The sequence below is a fragment of the Aythya marila genome, assembly GCF_965140915.1.
Source record: "Aythya marila genome assembly, chromosome: 6".
NCBI lineage: Eukaryota > Metazoa > Chordata > Aves > Anseriformes > Anatidae > Aythya > Aythya marila.
The window spans coordinates 12333414-12355103 of record NC_139047.1 but is presented as its reverse complement, the minus strand read 5'-3'; the positions used below and the strand labels follow the sequence as shown (position 1 = coordinate 12355103).

At 40.3% G+C, this 21690-nt stretch overlaps 1 protein-coding gene across 7 annotated transcripts in view; it reads right to left on the bottom strand.

Annotated features, from left to right (window-relative positions):
• Positions 1-21690, bottom strand: part of PLEKHM3 (pleckstrin homology domain containing M3) — a 94475-nt gene that overhangs the window by 17615 nt on the left and 55170 nt on the right. For 4 of the 7 annotated variants that reach the window (XM_082763116.1, XM_082763117.1, XM_082763115.1 and 1 more), the window contains 2 exons: positions 19484-19547; positions 2371-2528 (listed from right to left, as the gene is read on the bottom strand). In XM_082763116.1, the coding sequence (XP_082619242.1) occupies positions 2371-2528; positions 19484-19547 (222 nt within the window). Of the gene's footprint in view, positions 1-2172; positions 2285-2370; positions 2529-19483; positions 19548-21690 lie in introns of all 7 variants that reach the window. The other 3 variants (XM_082763119.1, XM_082763118.1, XR_014317751.1) reach the window with 2 other exon arrangements.

Genomic DNA, 21690 nt, shown 5'->3' with positions numbered 1-21690 from the left:
AGGAAAGACAGGAAGCAGTTTTCAGAGCTCAGCTGCTCTTCTTTCTTAACTCAGCAGCTACAGTCAGGGTACTTCAATGTCTAGGCGGCCCCAAGTATAAAATGGGAGTCCTATGTTGTAGACATCAGTTTCAGAAAACCAAGATGGAGAAATGGAGTTGTAGTCAATTCTCACTGCACGCTTGGGACTCAGAACAGTACAACTAAATCACAACTTGGAGCTAACTGTTTATCCAGAGCTTGGTATGATACTTAACTAATAGCAAAGCTGGACACATGTCATCAGAAATTTCAGGTATAATTGCAAGACTTCATATAAACCTTTTGTCGTTTGCCGTTCCATCTGCTACAGGTTACTCTGTACACGTGCCTATGTCTAAGCAGTCTCCTCACCTTTTACCTGTCATTGTAGTGGTCAGAATACCTAGTGCAGAATCCCTCTGATCTGTATTTGATAGCAACAAATGTCAAAAACCTCTACCTGGCCTTTTCCCTCAGAGTTTTGCAGCTGATGGGAGTTGCTCAGTAAAACACACAAGTTCCCCTATTGGCACGACTAGTCTCCAGCATGAAAATGGAAAAGAGTAAAAATATGGAACTGGAATAATCTGGTTAGCTTCACAGGTGCATGTGCCCACACGAGTAGTAATGAGATGAGAAAACTATCAAGAAAGGGAAATGGAAAATGCTGGTGACAAAAGCTACAATTAGTGATAAGGAGTACAAAAGGAGCAAGCATAATGACCTCTGACAAAATAAGAAAGAGAAATATTGGAGAACTATTCCTGCTGATTGTGTTTTCATTAAAATTGCTAACAAAGACCACTATCTTTGGCATGACATCAACCACAACTTCACGTTTGTGAAACATGAACAAAAGTCCTTTCTGGCTTCTAACTCACACAAAAACAGGAGCTAGAGCACCTTCTTTTGGCTTTCACTGAACTACCGACAAATACTATTTGATTCCAGAAGCTTTTAAACTCTGTAATTGCAAGGTATGTCTGATCTCAGCTGAAGGGTAAGGGAACAATATACATCCAACAATGTTCTTGTGAACACAATTCCCCCAGGCAAATCAAACACACAGACCTTCAGGTAAATTTGTCTTCCCAAATGCTCTTACATTTGCTCATCAGTGTTTTGGGAAGATCTTCAATTGCCTTTTATACAATCTCAATAGCCATCTTAGGCTTCGTGTCATCTTTTTAACTCAGCCCACCTCACCACACACCCTACATACATTCTTTCTTGAAAACTGTTTATAGACCTCAGCTGCACACCTTGTTTAGCTTATGTCCTCTGCTTTGTCAATGCACTTTCTAGAATAAGAATCTGGAGAAAGAATGTGCAAAACAGTCACTGAAAGCCCAGTTAGGCTGAAAAACCCCAAAGTGGAGTTCTTGGTTACTTGTAATTTAACATCTTTGTACACACAGGGGAATCGGATTCTTAACGAAGCTCTTTTAACAGGCTGTTGCTGGTTGTTTCTAAAGGTGGCTCTTCAATTGTTTTCCTTTCAGTGGATTTTTTTGGTGAACAAATTAAAATGACTATACTTGAAACAGCCAAAAAGTATTTATCTATGGAGGAATGCTGTGCTGTCAGATACACTGTCTGTCTGTTGAGTTTAAAAAAAAAAATCCCCTTTATTTAAAATTCAAGACATTTATGTGAAAGTGTATTAACACTGCTGTGTTGCCAAGTCTATTCTGGTTTTCTGCATTTTGCTTTTAGGTTTTCCATGCAACTCCTATCCCTGATTTGGCACCCAGAACTCCATATAATAAGAAATAAGTGTTCTTGGGTTTAACTCAGGGCTGGTCATATATTTATTACATAGCCATGTGAGAATATCAGTTATTAAAAGAAGAAAAAAAAACACCAAACTTGCATACATATGCAGAGGAGTATGCACAGAGAAAATGGAGAATTACCCATAGCATTCCATAGGGAAAAAAATTCAGAATAGATGGTTATTGCTTTGCAATGTACAGTCCCAGTACATCAAGGGTCAAGTGACATCAGAGACTGAAAAGATGACTGTGATCACTCCAGAAAATCTGTCTGGCATTTTAGGACACTTTGCAAACTCAGAAAAACTTTGAATAAATCACATAATGAGATTCTCCTAGGTACTTTTCCCACTTTAAGCAGCTGTTTTGAGACTTACAACTACTCTGGGAAGTAGCTCCTCTGGTTTACTTCCAAGCCTGCTCATGGTGGCCACCCTGGGCCAGGAATCTTGTGTAGCTGCCCAGGAATATGTATTAGTCAAATCCAGTCTGCAGTTATTTAAATAATAAGAGGTCATGAGGCTGGGAATCCAGCAAGACATTAAATGAATCAAATGTTAATTTTATTACAGTACCTGCTTGTAGAAATGTCCTCAAAGGGATAAAGGATTTCTCCATTGTTGCAAATCTCACAGATGAAACCCTTTTGACTACAAAGACTGCAGCTATACACATGAGAAGTGGCAAACTTGATCACCTTCCCCAAGAAAGGAGCCAACTTTCCTTCAATAACCTGAAATGAGAAAATGACATGGAATGAACCCATAAAAAATTACCACTACTCCCTGCAAGACTGAAAAAATATAAATACTGATATGCAGCTATGCACAGCTGGTTAAAATAACAGGAATTTAACCTCCCAACAGTTATAGCTCCATGAAATCACAAGTGATAATAGTGGCCATTGAACTGATAACGATCAAAATGTGGAGAAAAAAAAAAGTTACAATTTCTATAAATCCCTAGTGACACACAAGATTGGCGTTCATTTAAAGTAAAACAATACATTCATATATTGAGGCACAGAAGAGCAAACAGGAAAAGAGTTCAGGGCATCTGTATTATCATTTAAACTAACAACCACGGATACTGCCTTGCACTTACAGTTTTCATTTCTTGCAAATTTTTATGCACAAATCAGTTTTGTCTTTGTTCTTTTTCCTACAAAGCAGAGGATGTTTTATTTTTTTGCATATTTTTCATGAACAGAATCCTCCCTTACCTGCTTTAGTAATAATGCATTTCCCATTAAAAACCATTAAAATACATTATTTCCCTCATTGCCAAAGTGAATAAATTCTTAGAAAAACTCTTGAATAGGAACTGTTTTTTTTCCTTCAGTGTCCAGCTCTCAAATCAGGAAGTCTCTCACTGCCAGACAACCCCGATAGACCATTAGAAGTGATTAGCACTGCCTGTGTTGGTGTGAAAAAACTGCCATGTAGTATAGATTAAACTGCCAGCCACAACACTCATCTAAATTTGTGATTCAGTGACAATGTCTCAATAAGGGGTGCTATTCAGGCAAAATACTTTCTATTCAGATTGAACTTTCAGAGACTTTAAGGAATTCTGCTGGGGTATGGAATAATGAAGATGGAATAAGGCCCCAAGTGTATATTCTCTCCTGGACTTCCTGTGGTCTGAATGGCAGCCTGCCAGATTAGTGATAGAAATGTGTCATGAGATTTGATAGTGACCTCCCATAAAAAAGGAAAAAGAATGTAGTAATTGCTGTTTGAAGACTTATACAGGGCTGTGCCCTGAAACCTAAGAGTGGGGAGATTTACACTTAAATGTGTGCCAGATTCAGTTCAGGCACCCCTTCCCTCCATATCCCACTTGTAAATGGCTTTAGTGTAAACCAATCTGGAGAAAGCAAAGGTCAAGGCAAAGAACGACCAAGGTTTCAGTCCTTCCCTGTGTAAAGAAGAAAGGAAATAAACTTGTGTTCTAGGGCAACGTCCTGTCCACTAGCTGAGATACCCACTGTTAAAGAAGAGAAAAAAGGATAGGTAGTAAATGCATAGGTAGCATTGATCTTGATGGCACTGAATGGCATGGGCTGAAATGGGCCTCCTCTGCTTTCAGCTCTAGCCTGCTAACAGCATCTGCAACAACAGGAAGCGGCAGTGTTATTGCTAGTACTGCAGATAGGACATCTGCTCATGTTAGAGGAAAAATGACGTTCCTATTACATCCTGGTATAGGAAGATCCCCTTCAAGCAGAATATAAACAGTGCAAAGAGGCTGCTGCAAATGAAGCCACAGTTCAAGGTAGTGATATTTCTAACCTTCTGCCAGATGGCCAGACACTAGTTTAGCTCCCCTTGGCGGGGTTTTGTTTTTCATTGAAAAGGAAGAAATTTTTTTGCTTGCAGACTTCAGGGCTACAGAGGGTCTGAAAACCAAACAATCTGGGAGTAGGGGAAAGATACAAAAGTTGATGGTATTCAGGAGACAGGAGGAAAGAAACAGTGTAGTCACCCAGCTCATGACACTGCTACAACACATTTAGCAGTAATGGATGAAATATGCATACAATGATAACAAGTAAATCATGATACATACATATTTTCCATAGCACTTTCATGCTATAGCAACCACCTCTGACAGGCTGCAAAAGCTCCGTTAAAATGCCAGGCTGAAGACACAGATGCAAACAAATTCTGTAAATCTGTACTATTGTCACTGTCAGCATGGACTTAAGAGTTAAGTCTCTGAATTAAAAACACATTTTAGACAATGTGATGCACAAAATTAACATAATCTATTACCATCTTAAGCACCAGGGGTGAATTTAAGTCTGTACAAGGCACAAAAGATTTCCTGTGCTGAAGAGCTCGCAAACTAACCAAGACAGATTGATAGCCCCCAAGGAGATGGTGTTATTCATCCCTATTTATTTATTTGTATGGCTCACCATAGCACTGTAGTGGGTTGACTTGCAACTCTGGCCACTGCAGACATACAATGAAGATTGTATCTTCAAAGAACTATGCATGCCAATTTTGCAATGTGAATTACAGGCCATTTTACTGTATTATAGGAGGAAGACGAAATGCAACATCAAACTGATGTTATCACTATTTTTAGCATCTGCAAATTTTATGTCATTTTACTTCATCAGAGACCTCAAGGCTGTGCACAGGAAACAACTTTCCTTGCAGCTGTCTCTCATTCGTGTTTCTACCTAATAAGAGTAAAATCCTCATCGCCATTTACCCCAGCAAGCAAAAGGGGATACTTCTGCTTGCTGCACACAAAAGGAATTTCGTGGTAACACTTCCACGGTGATTATTTTATGGCTCTGGGAATGGGAGCTTGGGACATAACCTACAGTGTCAAAGCTTACCCTGTGACTAAACACTCATGACAGCCGGATGTCAGTCAGTTAAGACATCCCAGAATCACAATGACAGAGTTCCATGATGTTCTCTCAGTTGATGCTAGAATCAGGTCTTGAGTTTCAAGGAAACACAAGTGATTAAAGAATAAAAATGTCTTACAACTAGCTAGGTATCAGGAAAATCAAAAGGAAAAAACCCTCAGAAGGCTGTCTTGGCACATCCATCAACGTCTATGTTATATTTTACAGTTAAATCTGTTATCAACATCTTTCAGTGACAGATTCCATAGCCTCCTTACAGTGCATATCTGTTCTCAGTGTTGGGTCACTCCTAAGCTTTAACCTGAACATTTCAGTTTACAGAAGAAGCTGAAATTTCAACCTACTTGTTCCATAAGCAGAGCACAGAGAAAACCCTTCTAAATCCAAGGAAACAAGCAATGTTTTAAATGCCACATGCCAAACAAATCTCAAATCAGACCTGTGGACCTGCAGGAGATAGGTAACATTCAGTTGTCCAGCTCTCGTGCACATTCAGATAAATTGAGTCACTGGGGTGAAAACACAGGTGGCTACCTGTAACTCAACTCAGTTCTCAGGTGGAAGCTGAGACCTGAAAACTCTTAATGCAACACGAGTCACTGGCAGGCCTAGCTGGCAGGTTCAGCAGTGGGTAAGTCTCTTAGAGTACACTAAAAGAATGGAAACTAAAAATTTCACCACTGACTTATCCTTGTATCATAGTGCAGCCTCAAGATGAACCTGTGAAGGCTTAAAAGTAAATTCCCATCTATAAAAGAAAAAAAAAAAAAAAAAGAGCATCAAGCTTAAACCAAATTAAAATTCTGTAATTCTGATAATCTGAGTTCAGATTCTCTTCCACCTACAGATGCTGCAGCACACATGAAGAACACGGTATATTTTCTAATCCTAATTCTTTATAGTGCAAGCAACTGTTTCATTGTCCAAAATTAAGGTTGAAAGAGGATGATGGCATCCTGGTCAATCAACCAATGAAGGGTACAATGCAGCTTTCCCTCCCTAAACTGGCCAAGGAACCCATCCCAGAAGGATTCTGGACACGGGGCCATGCTCATACAGTTAGCTTACCACTGCTGCAACTGTCATATTTCTTGGTCTGCTGCTTGGTGACAATGGGTGCAGACTACTTCTGTTTGGAGGTCCAAAGCAGGTTGTCTCTCTGAAGAGTGCCAGTATTCAGATCAGAGTTACTGTCCACCTCTGTGGATCTGGAAAAAACCTCTAAGCTATCACCGTGGCTTTGCACATTGCAGCTCCCGACTGTCTCACGTGATACGAATTGTATGAAAATACACACCCACGTGTACATAAAAGACGGGCCCTGCCCTCAAAGCACTTACAATTTAAACCAGCAAATGAGCGCTGCTTTTTACACCAACTGCCACTTACTCTCACCTTAAATGGGACAATCTTCCAGGAGTAAATGGGACAACTTTCAGGAGTAGCAAGTGTTGCCCAGGTGACTCTCACCGGGATCCCTGTCCCCCACCTTCACAACACATTTCTGCGCACATGAGCCTGCCTTGCACAAGAGCAGAGGCAGTTGCCTCACCCCCAGTACATGCTGAGCTACAGCTCTGTCCTGAACACATCTCTCATCCAAGCTCTCCAGGTGGAGCACAGCACCAGTAGAAATCTATCTCTGAAGGCCCCTGCTCCCCAAACCCTAGCTTTGTCCTTAACTCTCCTGCTGCCCTGCAGTACAGTAGAGGGGAGCCAAAAGAAAAGCTCATTACACACAGCAGAGAGAAGTCAAGTCACTGTGTCTTCCCTCATATGAGAACACACTTACCAGCATGAAGGAGGGTTGCACAAACTAATCCCACAGCAGAGCTATGTAGAAAGCACAATGTTGCAATATATGAATGCTTTCATAGTTAAAAAACAAACTGGAAAAGTGGATGGCCACGGTACGGTGGCAGATCTCTTCTGTGTTTAGAGTCCTTCTAACTCAGAAAGATGGCAAACTAAACTTAGTTTTTGAACTTTGGAAAACAGAACAAGATAAAAAATACATCCAAAAAGGTCTATTGCAAAATTATTTGTAAGAGTTTCTTCTACTCCATGAGTGACAGTTATTCAAATTAGAGAAGACGTAATAGCAGCCTCTGACTGGGTGTCACAGGAAAGCAATCAAACATGGATTAGATGAAATAAGGATGGAATTCCCCTCCAAACTCAGGCTGTTTTATTCCCAAAGAGGTAATATAAGAAAGCTTTAAGGGGAACTAGAGGCAGGGAGGGGAGAGAAGAAAGAAAAAGAACTTACAGAAAAATAAGTCATCTCTAAGCCACTATCGCTTCAAGTAATGCCTCCATAGCCTTCTGCCCACTTACTAGTCTAGGACCACAGAAATACCCAACTCTTGCATCATCACCGCATAAATCGTCACTGAAATCTATCAGTCACGTGATAAACTTTCCGGACAGGAGAGAAAAAAACAGTAGTTTTCAGACATTTCTCAGGGAAGTGTGTGTTTGCTTTGAGGGCAGGGCACCTTTCAGCTATGCTAGCTAAGAAGTAACAGGTAAGGAGGAAGACCTCCATCCCTGCAGGAGTCTGTATATTGTGCATTTCTGCAAGGGTCATCAAACCTCCTACCCTGTCTGTGCATTTATCTACCAACTACTTTTAAAAAAATGCAGTAAATGCTTACATAGCACAGAGATCATAGGAATCTTCAATCACCTACATAAAGATTGTCAAGACAGGTGATAGAGGGGATATAGCTTGCTGAGCTTTCAGATACTCTGTTGTGCTTGGTATGTAACACTGCAAAGGCCCAAGAAGTCCAAATTCTGAAAAGTGTTAGGGTTTGTTAGACCACACCAAGAGTTCCAGTATTAAAGTAACTGTTTAAATTTTTTAGTCTAAGTAGTTTCCAACATATGATAACGAAATTAAAATTGTACATTGTTAAAAACAAACAAAAACAAAAAACAAAAACAAAAACAAAAACAAAACGAAACAAAAACTTTTGTTAATATCTAAGTTAATGGAGAATCAACAAGTACAGGATATTTTAACAAAGGATTTCCACAGTGTTTGAGAAAGAAGGGAAACCACACATCTATAAGATCCTGTAATATTCTGTGAGCTTGGACACAAGGAACAGCCAATGTGTCACAGCCTGTCAAGGAACAGTCACTTCACTGTGGCTAAGTGGTCAGGGAGAAAACACTGAAAAGGGAAGTAGAAATGCCCCCCAACTCTCCTGAACTCTTAGAACTGGACCTGTAGTTTTCTCATGTACAAGAAGCATAGGAGGAAGCCCTGGTTATTATTCTTCTAGAGGAGTATCTGCTGCTACTGTGCTGCTTACAGAGTGCTTCCACCAGGGTTAAATATTCCAAGTAAAGTGGTGAAAACACTGTAACACTCAGATCTCGCTGCCACTGTGAGACAAGCTAAATTTGCCATATGGCTTTGTGACCCCACCCTTGTAAATCAGCTCGTTAATCATTATCGTCATAGAGGTGATAAAGCTGTTTTATAAGCCTACACTGAAGCAGTAACATTAACTACTTATGTAGAGGCTGGTGTATTTCTCTGCAGATAAGATTTATTGGAAGGCCCTCTCTTTAAAGACACAGGTTTGCCTCATAACCCTCCTCTGGAGCTCCAGCAATCCGTTCCACTTCTTCCTCCAGTCTGATTTACATGTCAGACACAAGTGATGCCTGGAGGGGATGGGTTAAGTGATATGAAATCCCTAGAACACCTTGAACTATAGGTTCAAATCTCAACTGGATTGTCCCAGCCTCTTTTCCTGACAGAATAAAATTTATGATTATTTCTCAAGGCCAGACACACTTGCCTCTGTCTGAGATACAGACAAAATTTGCTAGGAGGCACTTACGCAATGCAGGAGAGACATGAAAAGGCCAAGAGGCACTGAGAAAACAGAAGGGGTAGTAGACATGAAGTTCATTCACCACTCCCAATCGTATACATGGAGGGGTTAGAAAGTCCTTTTAATTACTGGTATTAGTGTCATAAACATGCTGGGAAGAAGGAAGCTATCTGAAGGAGCAGTCAACAACAGTACACAGCTCTCCACCACCTTCTGAATTCATGGCTTCTGCCTCCTCCTGGTAGTTTTCTTTCTAACACTGGAAACAGCTGGTTTGAATCCAGCCAAGCCAATCACTAACAAGCTCAGAGGTAAGCTTCAGCTATGCCTGGACTTTGGAGTATCACTGAGAATGTACTTCCTGCACTGAATGAAAAGGAAAAAAAAAACTCCTTCTGAACAGGCTGGCTTAGCTTCATCACTTTGCCCACCACCCTCCAAGTTCTACTGATGGGAGTTCTGTGGAGGAAGACCAAACACCCAGCAATCTTTCTTCACCTCCAGGACAGATGAGAAGTATTATTTTGAAAGAACTATTAATGATTTAAGAAAATTAGGCTGGATAAAACACCTCAAGAAACCTCCAGTTTATCCCTCAGCCTACAGCCCAACCAACAGACTTGCTTAAAAACTTCTTGTCACAGCGATTCCCCAACTCTCCAGTGCTCGCAACATCTAGAAAGCTTTTCCTAAGAAAAAGATCTCTTTTGCTGCAGTAAACTTTGTTTCACGCTCTATCTCCTATCCTTACATTGCGCAATACATTTCAGAAAGCATTTTCTGTTGAATTCACTTTTCTCACAAGTGATCTCTGTTGCACATGTGGAAAATCACAAGCAGAACAGGGTGCAGGAAGGCTACAAAGGTTGCCTAATCTATCTGCTAATTGCAGAACAGGCAGGTATTTTACACGTGGAGATCAGACATTAAAATGCAAAGGGTAAAATGGAATCTCCACCCTGTGACAGATTTCAGCAGGGTCAGAATTCCTGGCGTGAAAACATTGACTTGGAGACAAGTGCTAAAATATGCTTAGCTAAGGATAATGCAAACTGCAGAGCAGAGAAAGGGAAAACACATTCCCTGGCTGGGAAGTTCCTAGTCATTTACATCTAGGGAACAGACAATGCTCCTGGACTGTTCATTTCCTTGAGGATTTTTTCCCTTCCGTTCAACAGATTCTTAACTCTGTGAATTCTTGTTACAATTTCAATGCACAATTAATCTTCAGTTCAGAGGAAAGGGAAATGGAAGGAGGAAGGATGACCATGAGGCAAAAGCCCCAGAGAGGCAGTTATCAGATCTCAGCTCTGCCCCATCTTTTATGCAATATACTGGTCTGATCTGCTTTTCCTTGCTCCACTCTGACTTCCAGTCACCTATTTCAGATTGCTTGCCTTGTTTATTTAAATTGCAGGTGACTTAAGGGAAGAATGATTTCTTAATATTTGTGTGCATGCAAACCAGAGTCACTACACGCTGCTGTAAAAGAAATAAAAACAGATCACAACAGTAACTTAGGAAAGCACAGCTCTGTACTTAGGCCCTGCTTGTGTTTGTGCTGAACACAACAGGGGCTGACCAGCTACATGGGGAGGGGAAATGTGGTGCTTTGGTGGAGGACAGATGCAGCTTGACTGATCTGGGTTAACTGAAAGACTGAAAGCACTCTTTTTTTTTTCACTGTGGCCACGCTAAGGGCCACAACCCTAGCTCCCAACACAAAGAATGATTCCACCCTACCTTTTCTTTTCCCTTTGCAGATCCCTGGCTGTCCCAAGGGCCTGTTCGGCCAGAGGTACAAGTGGTAGCAAGGTGGATGGGAGCAGGTGAGGCCAGGGACTCTGTTCGCCAGCTGCTGACACCAGTGAAAGGTGCTGGCTCTGACACACCTGCCGCCATTTTGCCACTGCTGGCCTTGACACAGACAAAGCGACATTGCGCAGCCACGCATTGTGCCGTGCTAACTCATCGCCCACACAGGGCAGAGAACATCCCGAAAGGAAACCTGGGGATAAACACTGTGAGGAAAAAAACAAAAAACAAAACCCAAACAAATCAAACCACAGCAGAAATGAGTGAGAATGTGAATAAACAGAAATCACTGACTCTTTTTGACCTCCCTGCACTGGCAGTCCACGCTGAGGGCAGAGACATTTGCTACTCACAGTCCTTCCGAAAGGGACCACTTAAAATGCTGCACTTTAATTTTGCGTTAAAGTGATATACCACAAGTAAGCCACTGTAACTCTTTAAGGTATGGGGAAGAGGAAAATAAAAACAATTTCAAGAGCAAATGCTGTTAATCTCTGGCAAGCACACCTAGAGACAGGGGGTACAAGCAAAGACGGATTTACATTGGCTGGGGGGGGAGGAACAAACTGGGTATATATTCAGGGTTTATCCTTCAGTCCAAGTGAATTTACAGCAGGAGGCAGAGAGGATGACAAGGTCTCTCCAAGCCCTCCCCCACTTCTCTCATGGAAAGGAAGAAAAGCCTGAAAATTCAGTGGATCTCCCAGTTCGAGCTGACACAAGTGGGAAAGCCAGAATTGTCTCAGTATAAGCAATACACTGGAAAATCACTGGTGTCGGCTCTACAACCAGCCCTGTAAAGAGACTTTGGCCCTGCAGATTCTGTCTTTGCACTCATGGCATTTTAGTCCTCTTCCCTCCTTTCTCCTTCCCCCAAGGTTTCCAGGCAGCTACATGTCAATTGTGTCACACCCTGAGTTCTCCTAATCTTGTCGCAGGGATGAATTATAGGTTGTTTTAAGAAACAGGTATTCAAGCAAAGGTTAAAGGCTATTTTAATCAAACAAGGTTGAAAGAGTAGCAGGAATTTGGCTGGTAGAGAACAGAAAGCACTTTCCTCAGCTTAAAAACTGTATGCGACTCTGTATACTCACACAAGTAAATATGCATTCAGGCAGAGAGCCTATGTACTCCTTTCTCTCTCTCTCTCTGTTTTAAGACTAAGCAGGCAATTGCATGCTGAGACATTAACTTAATCTACATGCCTACTGAGTAAGACATTATTTCATGAGTGACATCACAAAGGTAGAAACGCTTCTACTTTGCACAGGACTGGATCAGTGCATTTTAAGGAGGAGTCCGCTTTGGGCTTTAGAGCAAGAAAGCAACATACCAGGAAAATGGCTAGGGTTACTCTGAAAAAAACTCTGTGAGAGCAAAATATATTTAGATATTTTTTTTTTAACCCCTTTTTGATCCAAGCAGGTAATCCTGAGACAGTATTTTGTTTCTTTGGGAAATTCTGTTTCTTGGGATGTTAAGTCCTGGGAGATGGCCAGCTGCCTCTCCTGAACAGACATTGTATGGGAAGTACAGCAATGAGGTTAGCACCCAGCTTTTCACACAGCTAACCCTGATCTCCAGTTCTGGGCCTTTCATGATGCACAACAACAAAGAAAAAAAAAATCATGGTTAGCATGAAGTAGTAGAAAAGGGGTAGCTTATATTACTACTGAAGATAGTAGCAATATTAACTTGGGGGGCTCAAAAAACTTTAGATGATCTCTTCAGATCTCAGAAGCTCTTGTGACCCACTGGCACCACTGCTGAGCTGTTTTAAACAGTTTCACACTAGAAAGCTACACCCACCAGAAGTGGCCCAGGTTTCATATTCATGTGGAAAAGCACCACATGTATTTAACAAGGCCTGTTGAAAACTCTGGTTTCGAGCAGATGCAAACCCAGTCCTGCTGTTAAAAGCATTTATTAACAAACTTGCTATATCTCCACACTTCTCCAAGACTTTAACACATCTAATTAAACTCAGATGAACTTGTCTTCCTGGCTGCCACCTGCCAAAACACTCCTGGCCGGCTCTGCTGTGTTCTCCACATGACCATGAGCCATTCTCAATGACAACAACTACTTTCCCCAGCAGAGCTGTGGTAAAAAGGAAACACCAGTAAAATCCTTGCCATTACCACTAATTGGAAGGTGAGCTGTCAGCAGTTTGGGGAATTATACACACACCTGGAATATCAGCTAACCTGAAGAGTTTCCTGTTCTGCCGAAAGACATCTCAGTGCTAGCATACTCCAGGGAGTGACAGAAATGAGTGATAAAGGAGCCACAGCGAAGTATACAAACTGTTTAGTTGCTGTTTTGGTATCAGACCTTTTAATATTTATGAAAATACATGTCGTGTATCTTTTCCCATCCTAGAATTACTTTCATAGTTTTCTGCTAATGCAACTACCACAGTTGTAATTACACAGGACTTAACAAAAGGATATAAAGATAGCTACTAACATTATGCTGTTATGGTCCCATCATAGAATGGCCTGGGTTGGAAAGGACCTTAAAGATCATCTAGTTCCAACCCCCTTGCCATAAGGGGGTCCAAGATGCATTCATTTGCACAGAACTAAGTGCTTCACAACCTTCACACATTTAAATTGCACAATGCATTTGCTGTAATGCCAACAACTGACTCTTAAGACTTATATCTGAACTAACTGGTCACCCCCAGCCCCCTTCACTTGCAACAGAGAAGCAGGCTGCTTCCCTCCTAAAATACATTTAAAATAGGTGAGAAGGACTATCCCTCCAAAATGCTGCTTTCCTTACTTTGACTTTTATCATGTCCTGGATGACTGTTTTAAATATATACATAGTAAAGTGGGACCCATTTTACCTTAGTCCCATTACAAATGACTTGTCCTCTGTCTCCGAGAAAGCCTGCAACGGAGCTGTGAAGAGAGTCCAGATCTCCTGTGCCTTAGGCTGAGAACTGGACCAATGTGCAGATGAACTTGACCCATGTGTATGTTTCTCACCTCCCCACACAAACATCTGTCTCTGTCTCCACCCCAGCAAATATTTAAGAGCAGGGGCTGTACCTGACACATAAGTTAAAACCCATTACTGCTTTAAACCAGTTCTACTTTGAGGATTGTCTTCCTCCCATCCTGTGGTCAGCTGAATACTGATAGTAACGCATCTCAGGACTTGCACCTGTCCCACATGACCGTGTCAACAGCTTGCCTGTGAGGTTGGAGATGTAAATCGATGTTTTCACTACCATGCTGGATGGTGAACTGTGGCAGCTATGAAAGAGGTGCCTTGCATTTTGCTGCCCTTGCTGAGCTCAGTGAACTCCTGCAGAAAATTGTGACAGACAAATTCTCAGCCATCTCAGCAGGATTTCACAGCCAGGCCTGCCAAAACTCTAATTCTCCTTCTCATCTGCCACCTCCTGCCCCTCAAGCAAAATAAGGGCTTGTCTAAACTTAAAAGGATCTGCTAGTACAGCTACATGGGTAAACCTCTTTGGTAAATAAATGTTTAAGCTGATACAGCTTATATTGATTCACTGAATGAAACAAATGATGCCAGCAAGAGACCTTCTTATTTATGTAATTGAGTTTGCACTAATGCTTGTACAGGTACAGCAATATCCATTAAGAGTGTGTGTTGTGTTGGTTTTGTTTGCTTTTATCATGCACCTATGCCAGTAACACTTCTAACCTTAGACCAAGTCCAAAGTATTTTAGCCAAAATTGAGCTTTGTCAGTCCGTATAGCCACATGCACACCACTGGCTTTCACCAGCACAAGAACGTGGGATAGATGCCACATCCCGTCACTTCCCTGACAGACACTGCTGTGTTACCAGAAGTTTGTAGCACAGACCTGGCTCCTAACAAGAAAACAAAGAGTGAGATTTTTTTTGGTAAGTATGTCCTAGCACAGTACTCTGTGACGAACTCACATCCTCAGTGAGGGTTAGTATCATTCAGAGTCCATTGAGAAAGGTCTCTGATTCTTTTATACCTCAGTACTCAAATACAAAAGTAAAGACAAGAGGAAATTAGAAAGCCAATTATAATGCCAGCAGCACCTCCCATCAAATGAGGATCGTGCAGTTTGCATATATCTACTTGGGGGAGTGTTTTATGAGTAAAGAAAAGAATACTGCTGAGCAAGGACAACACCACTGATGGATCTGGAAGTCATCATGCAGTATGTTTTAAATCAAAGCCAAGCACTTCCCAGTAACTGTACGAGGACCAAATGATCAGAAAACAAGTTTTAAATATGAAAAAAAAAAAAAAAACACCACGCAAGTCAAGAGCAAAATTCCCGTATCTCTTCGCAGTCTTTAATATTGTCAGGACTCATGAAACAGGTTGTCTAAATCAACCTGAACTTTTTGCACCTGCAAAAGTTTTTTGCACCAGCAAAAATGCTAGACAGACCATCTCCAATTGCCTCCATCTCAGCCTAGGAAAATACAGAGAGGACATATTTGCCACTGGAAAAGGAGGTATGAAAAAGGTACAGGAAGGATTAAAAGCTTGGAAAAGTGAACCAGCCCTAACCACTTTGTTTTTCTAAGGCTTCTTAATCCTGGTCTAACGATGTAACAGGCTCAAATTAGGTGCAACTTACGCTTCACTTGAAGTTCATTCTTCTTTCCCCCATTTCTTTTAGGGAACATTACATGTATAAATTAAGATTTTCAAATTGGGAATGCTTCTGCTAAACCAATTTTTCATGTAGTCAAAAATCCTATCAGGTGCTGTAATCAGTACTAAATGTGTCAGAGGAAGATGAAATCATTGATCTGTCTGTCAATAGGGAACACATCTCCCTAATCCCCTCAGTAAGTAATGTGTCTATTCTGAAACCTTATAATCTCTTTATTTTGTGTAGTGTAACTGTGGACATTCTCATTATGGATACTTAATCCTCTCAAATATGATAAACTTCTGGCCTCAGTAATATTACTATGGCATTAAGTTCCTCATGCTCACTGTGTGTTCCTCAAAGAAGAACTTCCATTAAGGATTTTTATGCATATCTCATATTCACTATATGACCTGTGCTATAGCACCGTGAGAATGGGGCTGTCCTGTTTACCCTTCCTCTCCATGGTTCTGCACACTGTCTGTAGGTTCATCTACAGGTAGATAGTCAGGAAAGTTGATCTGAATTAAATGGATGTTTTAATTAAATGTTAATGGTTATTATCTACAATGTAAAAATGGATAAATTAAATCCATTTCATTACACCCCTGTATGGATATAAAAATTAACAATGAAAATGGCTTTAATACAATTTAGCTCACGTTGCTTCCAAAGTAAATGGATGTAAACCAGAGAAAAGCCACTTATATTTTGAACAGTGTTTTGAATAACAGTGTTTACAGCAGTTAAATATAGTTCAACTGATAATTTAAAATTCCCATAGTTTGTCTCTACAAACATTTTTTCCTGAGTGTTCACATGTAAACAAATCTTCAGACTGTCATCTTTTTAAATCTCCTATCTCACTCAACATTTCCATCCTTGACATCCAGTTATTTTTGCTGTTACATTGCTCCTTTTTATTTTACCGTATGTTTTCAAGGTAGTGCAATCAGGATGAAATAATTTCCATAATTAAGAGTGTTTCTACAGAAAAGAACACCACTGAATTAATCTTTGCACACTTGTATATACTGCTATTTAACATAAAATCCAGGCAAGATATTAATTGTTCTGTGTGGATTAAGCACCTGAATGTCAAGTTTGTCACAATAGCTACTTCAAGTCTGTTACTCATAAAGCTCCTGTTAATCTAGAATCTAGTTAAGTAGCAAGAATCATTCTTCCTACGAAATGCAAGATTCTTGTCTAAGTCAGCTTCTATACAAACCAATGTTTACCGGCGTAAAAGCTATTAGTTTTTATAAAGCAGTTCCACAGTCACAGAAAATTAATAGCTATTTTGAACTCCAACTTGCATGACCTGTGTCCACATGTCCACAAAAACAGTGGACATGAGTAATAGCAGCAGAGAACAAGTTCACACCTCCACTAAGTTCATGGTGATGCTACCCTTGACTTTGACTGTATCATCAGGAACTATACAGCACATGAATAAGAGGAATTATTTTTTCCAGTGTACAACGTATGCTTAAAACAGTAATTGCAAAAGTGAATACTTGCTTCCTAACAAGTAGAGGTTGTCCTTCTTAAAGCTTTAGTTGCCTGGAATAACTCTGGATAAACTAGCTAACAGAGGAGCAACAGCATTTTAATGAAAGGCTCAATGGTGATGCAGGACACATTACTCACGTGAGCACTATAAGGAAAAGTACCTTCTCACTGAAAGTTTAGCAAGTTTCCACAACTAATGACATTTTGTATAATTTTTTCCCCCTTTCCTTTGAACCTCAATGTAGGTCTTCTCCAACAGAGCCCTCTCCAAATTGATCCAAGTGACAACCATCCCTAAGATCATCAGATACCTCAAATGTCTATTCAGCCACACCCATTAGGTCTAGGCATGGAGATTTGTTGAACTTGGAAAGAGGTTTAAATTGCATTTCTTTTTAAAATAGTATTGTATGCTGCTTCATCTTGTGGCTAACAGGCATTTTATTTTTTTTCCACCTGAGAAGAGACATTTACAGAACATTTCTAAAATCCAGTTGCTTGGTAGAAAATGATTCCTCATTTTCTAGGATCTTTAAAGAGTACTTGGCTTGGAAACAAATCAGAATTGAGCTGTGACTAACCAGGGTAAAGGTTGCTTATATCTGCAAGATTACCCCTCTCTGCTTTTCTAATTCACTCACCATGTCTTATCTTTCCATTAATCTTTAATAAACCTTTTAGTTAATTCCCTAAACACACACAATATACATGACAGCAGGATACAGTGCAAAAGCAGCTCATGGATATGAAGAAATAGGCAGTAGAAGAATCAAAAAGAGGAGAAACTTTTAGGATTAAAAAACACCCAAACTGCAGGCCAGTGGAAAATGATGAGCAATCAGGAAAAAGCAGTGGTACAGGGAAAACTGGGGAGATCGCCGTGCCTTTTAAGGGTGCTAGTGTTTCTTTGGCTGTGGGATACATTATCCTACCAGGGCCCTCCACCCCCTTCCAATCTGGTTACACTTTGACAAAAACAGGCAATCCAATTTCAAACTTGGAGCCTCTGAAATGTGGAAAACCCTCCCTAGGCTGACAACAAGGATATGGCTAGATTAAAAGGTAAATCCAATTTAACCAACCCCAGCAGAAATGGTAATCAAATTATACTGCCTCTAAATATGATAAATTTGGGGCTGGGGCCCTCGGGGGAAGAGAAGGTGTCTTGCAAACACACAAACACAAAGAAACATGCTAAATGGAACTGCTAAATCAATGGATGAATTGTGACTTCTACCCTCCCTTCTTCCCTCCCACAGGGTGCTTGATAAGCTGCTGATTGCTTCTAAAACATCTACTACCAATGTTAGGAACTGATTATGCAGCTTACAAAGCACTGGAGGCTAATAGACAGGCCCACCAGGGAGACTGCAGCTCTGGAGTTAAGTAGCTTGCTATTTCATGGCTTGATTATTAGAGATGAGATAGCAGAACATGCTGAAAAGATGTGGAAAGTGTTTTAGACCTCAGATTTTTATTTTATATATGGAATCATTTCCGTTCTGTCACTTCACTAGCCAACAAAAGCCATTTTTTTCCTATGGTTCTGTAGCTTCCAGCTCTGAGAGAAATCTGAACTACCTCAGCTTAAGGTGTCAAGTGAACATCCTGACCTGACTATGCTGCCTGCTACCCTACAGAAAAGACATGGTTGGACAAGGAAAACATCAGTGGAAGAAGCTTAAAATTAAGTGTTTTACTTATTGACAATAGCATGAGAGTGTGAACACAGATGGTGCCTAGGTCAGCTAGCACATCTTACCTCCTTGCTTCCTTCACTGTGCATCTAAGTACTGCAGCACGTTCACCCTGAATTCTCTTTCCTTTCTTTTCAGCTCTTTTTGCCAAATTCTTCTTGTTTAATCTCGTATGCGATAAAACCGCTGTTCAGGCAGATACATTGCAAGGTGTTCACTTAGCTCAATCAACACCAACACAAAGAGACATTTTTGCTGGCACATTCTCTCTTCCATGGCCATGTCTGTCACACCAGCATTGTGTGGTGTAACTTTGTGTAGCATACTTGTTGAGCTTTTTCTTTTTCTTTTTTTTTTTTTTTTAATTTTTGTATGCCTAACAGACTTAGTTAATAAGCATGTTGCACCAGGGACTGTACAAACCCAAATTCCTGAAGAACAATTCTTTCAAGCAAAAAAGTAAATACTACTTGTCACTACTTGTCTAAGGTCGAGCCTTAGACAAGCCTTCACTGCTCAGATAAACATTTCTCCCAGCAATGTTCTGTTTGCAGCCCACAGTTTTCTTTCACAAGCTCTTTCCAGCCCCATTTCAACACTGCAGCTCTAGGTTTTTACTCTTTCAACACTAAGTGATGGCACCATTAACCCATTTTTATACCAAACCATAAACCTGAGATGGCTTGGAAGTAAGGCTACTTATGTTTTGGTTAGCTAGAAGGAAGAATGTACAGTCAGCATTGAAGATATTTAGTAAGAGAAAAGTAGAATTAGTTGAAGAAACTTACCTGCTGGAGGTCTGCCAGAGAATAGAGATGGATTTGCTGGAGAAGATACTCTCTGGGAAAGATCCTGAAAAAGAGAAGAGTGGATGCACTGACATGCTTCCAAAGGATGGCTTTTTGACTGGGAAACTCAAAGATTTCCTCTCTTCCCCAAAAGACTGCAGAACAATATTAGAGAAGGAGCTTGTCAGAAACTGGAATTACATTCCTCGAACCATCAGCAACTATTCAACATTCCTCAAGGACACAATAACTCCACAATTTCCACAATGAAAATGAATGTCATGCAGGGGCGACTGTAGGTAAGCACGTACCACCACATTTCCAGTTGTCAAAAGGTCGTCCAGAGCACAGAAGGTGTTTCTTTTAAAGAATTAACCCAGTAATAACAAGTAATTCAAGGTACACATTATAAGTATTTCTGATGGGTTTTAGCCAAAGATTCCTGGCCTCTTAAAAAGCTGTAACTCAGCATCAAGTGCAATCTCTGTTTTGTTTTGTGGTTTTCTTTCTTTTTTTTTTTTTTTTTTAAACTGAAATAAATACATTGGGAAACATGTACATGCAGATTTTAGTTCAACATCTAGTTTACTGATATCAATTCCATTTTGTATACAGAAAATCTGTATTGGTATAGATTTCATAATGCTCTGTGTGACAAATATGTATTTTCCTTACGTAAAACACAGTTTCAGGCAACACCATTGATTATCTTCTGACATACCTGTGCTGTAAAGCTAAATTATGGAAACTCGAATAAAGAAGAGATGTCCTTAGGATGATTTGCAGTACAATGAACAACAGGGTTAAAGTAAAATTATAGAGAAAAATGGACTTTGTAAAGTTAAATGTATATTAGCAAGAAAAGTTTATGAAAACCTATGCATCTGCCATAAAGATACTGGGAAGAGAGAAAGTGCATCTAACTAAAATGTCTGTCTTTGTGTAAACACACAGAGACACAACCAGCCAAACAGTTTTTTTTTTTTTTTTTTTTTTTTTTTTTTTTCTCTCCACCTGCATAGAACAAACTTAGCACCATGCTCTGGTATCCTACAGAGAAGAGAATCACATCAGTCCTAGGGAAAAACAAACAAACAAACAAACAAACAAAAAAACAGTATGTAAAGATGAGCAACTATTTTACAATCCATGTTGCTTAAAGGAGAAACTGTGAATTCAGTTCCTATATTACCATCATGCAGTTTCAAGGTAAAACAAACAAAATTCATGATCTCACTAAACATATGAACAAAGCTTTGACGAACATCAGTTTGTAAAGGTAGAACTGAATGAATAGACAGACTACTGGACAGGTACTAAAACAGCAGGGCCAATAATATCAACTGCAATGTTTGACAAAACACTGCATCTAGCAAATAATGGAAGCAACCTGGTTCATTCTGCTCTTAGCAGTTTTCTTAACTATTTTAAGCTGATGCTTTCAAAGTTGTCTCGGAGGGACTTTTCACTGCTGTTAAGGTGAGTGGTGCAAAGCCCCATCCTCCTTTTTGTACTTTTGAAAAAACCTAAGCTTTATCAGAGGAAGAGTCGTGCAAGCAAGGCACTGACAACTGGGCGCTGCCAATTTCATGGCACTCTTCTGGAGCAACACTATGCCCTTGCTCCTTCTGACTCACCAAGCACATCTGCCCTACCCACCCAATTCTCAGCTGCAGTCTCACTGGGATACTGCATTTTCCCCCTTCAGTTCCGTATGCTATGCCATTGCTCCATTAGAGGTGATTGTGTTGCATTAGCTCTGCTGCATCACGCCTTCACAATACATTTGGCACAATGTCAAAGACAGCTAGAAAACAGTCAAAACCCAGGTATCAGACAACATGTGACATTGAGCTTCCTCATTTGCACATAGAAAATTATTAAAATTGATTGCTAAGGAGTCAACTTTGAACAGCATTTTGAAGCTATTAGCATTTTTCAGCTCTGATAGAATTTATCTCATTAAAATTTCCCCATCATTCTCCCCTGATCACGCAGGCAGGCACTAAACAGCATGGTAGCTTTGCCAGGAACTCTATTATTTGCTGACGCCCTTGCAGCACCATTAAGGAAAATAATTAGCTAATGAAAGATTTCCTTTTTCAGGCTACAGAAAGTCTGTAGCCTGAATAGCCTATAAGGCAGAAACTGTAAATGACTAATATCAATGACTAATATCACGTTCCCCTGCCTTCAAGGACTGCATT